Source organism: Alligator sinensis, unplaced genomic scaffold, assembly GCF_000455745.1.
Source record: "Alligator sinensis unplaced genomic scaffold, ASM45574v1 scaffold891_1, whole genome shotgun sequence".
NCBI lineage: Eukaryota > Metazoa > Chordata > Crocodylia > Alligatoridae > Alligator > Alligator sinensis.
This window is the reverse complement of record NW_005843019.1, coordinates 457651-462387: the sequence shown is the minus strand read 5'-3', so window position 1 is coordinate 462387 and position 4737 is coordinate 457651. Positions and strand designations below refer to the sequence as shown.

The following is a 4737-nucleotide window of genomic DNA, read 5'->3' as shown; positions in this document are numbered from 1 at the left end:
AGCCGGAAGGATGCCGGTGAGTGATGGCTCCCCTGGGCTCGGGAGCGGGGATCGTAACCTCCCGGACCCAGCCAGGCCACTGACGGGGACAAGCTGTGGGGTCCTCTGGTCCCCATCCCATTGCCCAGCTGGAGATGCTGGTGGGTCAGGGTGCAAGGGGGGAGATTTCAGGGGTCCCAGCCCCACTGCGGGGGCTCAGTCTCTCTCTCGCATCTCTCTCCAGCTCCCCTGACAAAACCTCTCACTGTCTCTGGGTGTTTCCTTCCCCAGGTCTCCTGCGGCCCCCAGAGCTGTCACAAATCTCCGTGCACCATTCATGGTGGACCTTTGGTGGGTGTAAAGTCACCATGAGCTGCCTCATCACGGGTTATTTCCCGGGGGAGCTGAGCTTGACCTGGCTCAGGAGGGGTGTTAGAGGTGCTGGCGCCGTGGCCCTGCAGGACTCATCTGAATACAGCATCGACCCTGGTGTAGCCGTTCTAGCACGGGACGGGAAGAGGTTCCAGCGGGAGACGAGACTCCACTTCACGTCCTCCCTACTCGGTGACGTGGGTGCAGAGTACATCTGCCAGGTGGGACATGTTGCCCTGGAGACCCCCATCGAGAGTCGTTGCACGTGCAGTCTGACAGGTCAGTCCCACGGCGTTCAGCGGGTTGCAGCCCAGTGTGAACAGCGATGCCAGCGCTGCGGTTCCCGTGAGCTCAGCGTCCAACGCCGCGCTGGGAGCAGTCCCTGACAAGAGCCGTCCCCTCCCCACTCGCTCCTCAGCTCTCACGGGCTGGGGCTGCATCCCAGAGAGCCGCCGGGCTCCGGAGCCAGCGCGGAGGGCAGCACAGCCAGCCCCGCTGCCGGAGCCCATTTCAGGACCGTGGGAGCCCTTGCCCCAGCCCGAGGTTCGTCCCTGAGCAGGACCCACGAGCTGGAGCTGGCCCAGGTGCTGCAGGTTGTGGCCTGGGGGTCTTGGGGTGTGAGCAGCCTGCTCCAGTCCCCAGCACTGCCCTCTGACCCCTCTCTGCCCCATGAGGGTCTCCTCACTGCCCTTCTCTGCCCATAGCATCCCCCAACGTCCCCTGACACTCACAGGCCAGCCCCTCACCACGGCTCCTCAAGCTGAGAAGCTGTGACCTTCTCCCCCTTCCCTGAGCACCGCTCCCCATCCGCCAGGGCAGGGAACGTGACCCCAGGGGGCTGAGGGTGATCAGATCAGGAGGGACAGGACATGCCCATGCTGTTCCCTTGCAGGCGGCTACCAAGCACAGAATCCAGCCCAGAGCTCCCCCCAGCTCCCCGCAGAAGATGAGACTCCTCTTCCGCATCATGGGGCAAATGACATCCATGTGGAGGGTACACCTCTGCCTAAAGACCCTCCTAGCAGCACAGAACAAGGATCTGCAATGACAGGTGAGCCTGAGCTGTGCAGTTAAGGACCGTGCCTCTCACCGAGTGAGCAATTTTCCCCATTAGTCCACAACCAGTGCCGGACATGGCACAACCCAGAGCAGCAATAATTCACCCCACCAGCCCGTGGGCATGTCCACAGAACAGCTTCACAGAGGGGCCTCAGGACACAACATGGGCCGCACCAGGCCTCGGTCCCTAGATCTGTCTCCTGGGCCAGCCAAAATGTTCCCCCAGGATCCATGCCACAGCGCTGGGGCCGAGGGAGATGTCCTAGTACAGAGCATGAAAGGAAACACAGCTCCAATCTAGAACAGGGACAGGTGGGACATTTTGGAGGGAGGGGCTGACTGCCATCAATTAATACAGCCCAGCCTTCTTGATGTCACATGCAGCAGACCACTGAAAGCCTGGGATATGACAGCATGGATCACACTTCCCATCGGGGCTGAGGAAGAAGAGGAAGAAGATGCAGTTCACAAGATGACGGCAAGCAATGAATGACCATTTTTCCCCTTGATAAAGTCTTTTGTCCCAAGGCAGCCATGAAATACATCCCCCCCACACCCTCACACTCTGATCACTTCTCTAAGGACAGAGCCACAGCTCTAAGTATGGAGGAGAACAAATTTATTCTTTGCTCTTTCTGGGTACTCTATTTGGCTTCTGTACCAGGCAGCTGCAGTGTATATCTCGTCCTGTACGTAAGTGGAATAAAACCCATCTTACTGATGCCTAAAACCTATCTAGTAGCATGATAGGAAGGTGCAGCCCATGATCTGATCCTTTTGCTCCTAGTTTTGTCCTTGTCTTTGAGTGTCACAAGGGCCCAGACGGTCCCAGCAGGAGGGGAAAAGATGCACCGGTGAGACATGGAGACCACTCACAGGCTTGGCCCTTCTACCTGGCTCTGAGCCTGCCCAAAGGGCCCCATTGCAACAAGGGCACCTGAGATCATCTGCAGGTGGAAACCCCCTGGCAGGGTCTAGGTAATTAACAGCACGCAGCAGGTCTCTTAGATGAGGTCAATTGCTTTGCTTGTAATGCATTATCTTTAACTCGCCCAGGTTTTGGAGCATCAGTCAATACCTGCAGCATTCAAGAGCGAGTTTGCACAGCAAAGACTGCTGAAGTGATGCTCTCCAGAGGGAATGGGTCTGTGTTACCGGGTGGGGTGTCAGCCACTGTGAGAACAGGCCGAGGGTGTTATACTGGGGAGAGAGCACAGAGCCGGGAGAGAGGAAGGGACCTGTAGAGGTCATGTCTCACGTGGCCCTGGGCTGCGGCAGGATCAGCCCTGTGCAAACCAGCCCAGGCACGTCTATCATCTAAGCTCCAAGTAACACAGCACTGTCACCATACCCCATCATGGGAGACCAACACCTGTGTCTTGCTGTTGTTTTTAGCTTGAGAAATCAGCCCCTAACCCTAACCCTACCCCAGCCCCTGCTGCCTCCGCCAGAGAAAGCAAACCCACCCCAGGACATCCCCAGTGACCTCAGAGCAAACTTCTCTTCTGTCACCCCCAGAAGCAATCTTTTGTCCCCTCAAACCCCTGGAAGCGCTAGACCCCCCACTCGCGTATCATCATGCACCAGCCTAAATTCTCCTCGTGGCCCATTTCACCTGCAGGACCCCCATAGTACCCCATAACCTCCCCCCGCCCCCCTGACCAGCTCACCACCAGGATCTCAGTCATGTTACTGTATCTCCACCTGCACCATCTCTGTCCCTCAAATCCCACCTGGCTCTGTGTGTCCCTTCAGACCCTACAACCCCTCCAAACACCTCACTTCCATCACATGCCAGCCACATTAGACCCCATAATCCTCCACACCACCCCACACCCTGTAGCTCCCTGACACCACCCATACCCCAGGACCCCCTGGCTCCCTCAGACCTCTGAGCCTCCACTGCTCTCACACCGCCCATGCCCCAATCCCCCGCACACATCCCTGGCTCTACCCCCTCCCTGCTCATGAGCCCCTCAGGCAGGGACAAGGGCTTTGTGCACCCCGGCCTTACTCCACATGGGGAGAAATGCCACCCGTCTGCCCCCAAACCACACACAGGGGAAGTATGAGGAAAGAGCAGTGCTTACATTGAGTGAAGGACCCAGGTGTCCAGGGAGGCAGGGAGTGGGGGACCTGGGAGTCCTATCCTGGCCTCTCCTTGGCTCTGGGGCGGTGTTGTACCCCCCTTAGCCCCCCACACTGCTGTTATCCTGTTGCCTCCCAAGCCGGGGGGTTCACAGCTAAGGTAATAGCTTACCTATTACCTTAAGGCCCTGGGAATAGGTTCTTCCCCTAGCAAGAGACCCTGCATGTGCCCATGGGACAGGGCCCAGAGTCAGTGAGAGGCACAGGCCAGGTCCTGGGGGGAGGATAGAAGAGGGGGATGACAAGTATGGGGGGCTCATGCCCAGACAAGGCCCTGCCCCAGGAGCAGGGAAGGAGCGGGGCTGGATCTGGTTGTGCTGGGCTACTCTCACACTAAGCTACAGTCACGGAAAGCAGTATGGGAGCCCACCACGGACCTGATAAAAAAGAAGAAAAAGAAAAATACAGGAATGAGAAAAAACGGCAGCTGGATGACTGTAACGAGGAAGACCTCTCTAATGAGACCACACGCTGGTTTGCTAGAAGCAGGAGTCGAGGACCGGGGACCGCTAAGCAGAGAGTCGGGGTCCCGGGAAGGTGGAATATTACTGCCCAAGGGGCTCATAGCAAATTCTTTACTGTTTGGGTTTTGGGTGGACTCCCCTGGTGCCTGACGGCACACTGTGGCCCTGTGCATGGGGATGTGGCAAGTGCCACCTTCCTGATGCCAAGTGCAATGCATGCAAGGGCTTGGTGGCAGGCGGAGTAGTGCGTGGGCCAAAGGGCCCTGGGTTTCTTGATCCTTTATGGCTGAGATGCACAGGATTTAGAGGAAGAGACTGGACTGGTGACAGCAGAAAGGACTCAAGAGAGAAAGGGTGAAGGACCCCTGAGTCTGGGCCTGCTGGTGTCTGACTCATCGCACCCGCTTCTCCCGCACCACAGAGGTAGAGCCCAGGTGCCCGGGCTGCCAGCGCCTGCTCCACCCAGACCCCAAGAGCTCTTGGCCTTGCACCAGGGACTGGTTTTGCATCGGATCAGCACCAGGCCCAGGCAACGTGGGGGCATCCCCTTCCTACAGGCTCTGCAAGGAGGGTGCCCAGGTCTAGCTGCTTTGGGGCCCAGGGGTGAACTGGGCTCAGGAGGTGGTCAGGAAGTTTTGGGAGGGGTGGGAGGCTGCAGGCCCAGCAGTCCCGTGTGATGTGGTTCCAAGATGGGGCAGGGGGACGAGGGGAGGGG

At 58.4% G+C, this 4737-nt stretch overlaps 1 protein-coding gene across 1 annotated transcript in view; it reads left to right on the top strand.

The window, feature by feature from the left end:
- LOC102368653 overlaps positions 1-4478 on the top strand; it is a gene marked incomplete at its 5' end in the record, with an annotated part of 7043 nt that extends 2565 nt beyond the window's left edge. Inside the window, 4 exons of the mRNA XM_025193120.1 lie at positions 3-16; positions 271-630; positions 1244-1402; positions 1795-4478. Of these exons, the coding sequence (XP_025048905.1) occupies positions 3-16; positions 271-630; positions 1244-1402; positions 1795-1805 (544 nt within the window). The remainder of the gene's footprint in view (positions 1-2; positions 17-270; positions 631-1243; positions 1403-1794) is intronic.
- Between the last annotated feature and the right edge of the window lie 259 nt (positions 4479-4737).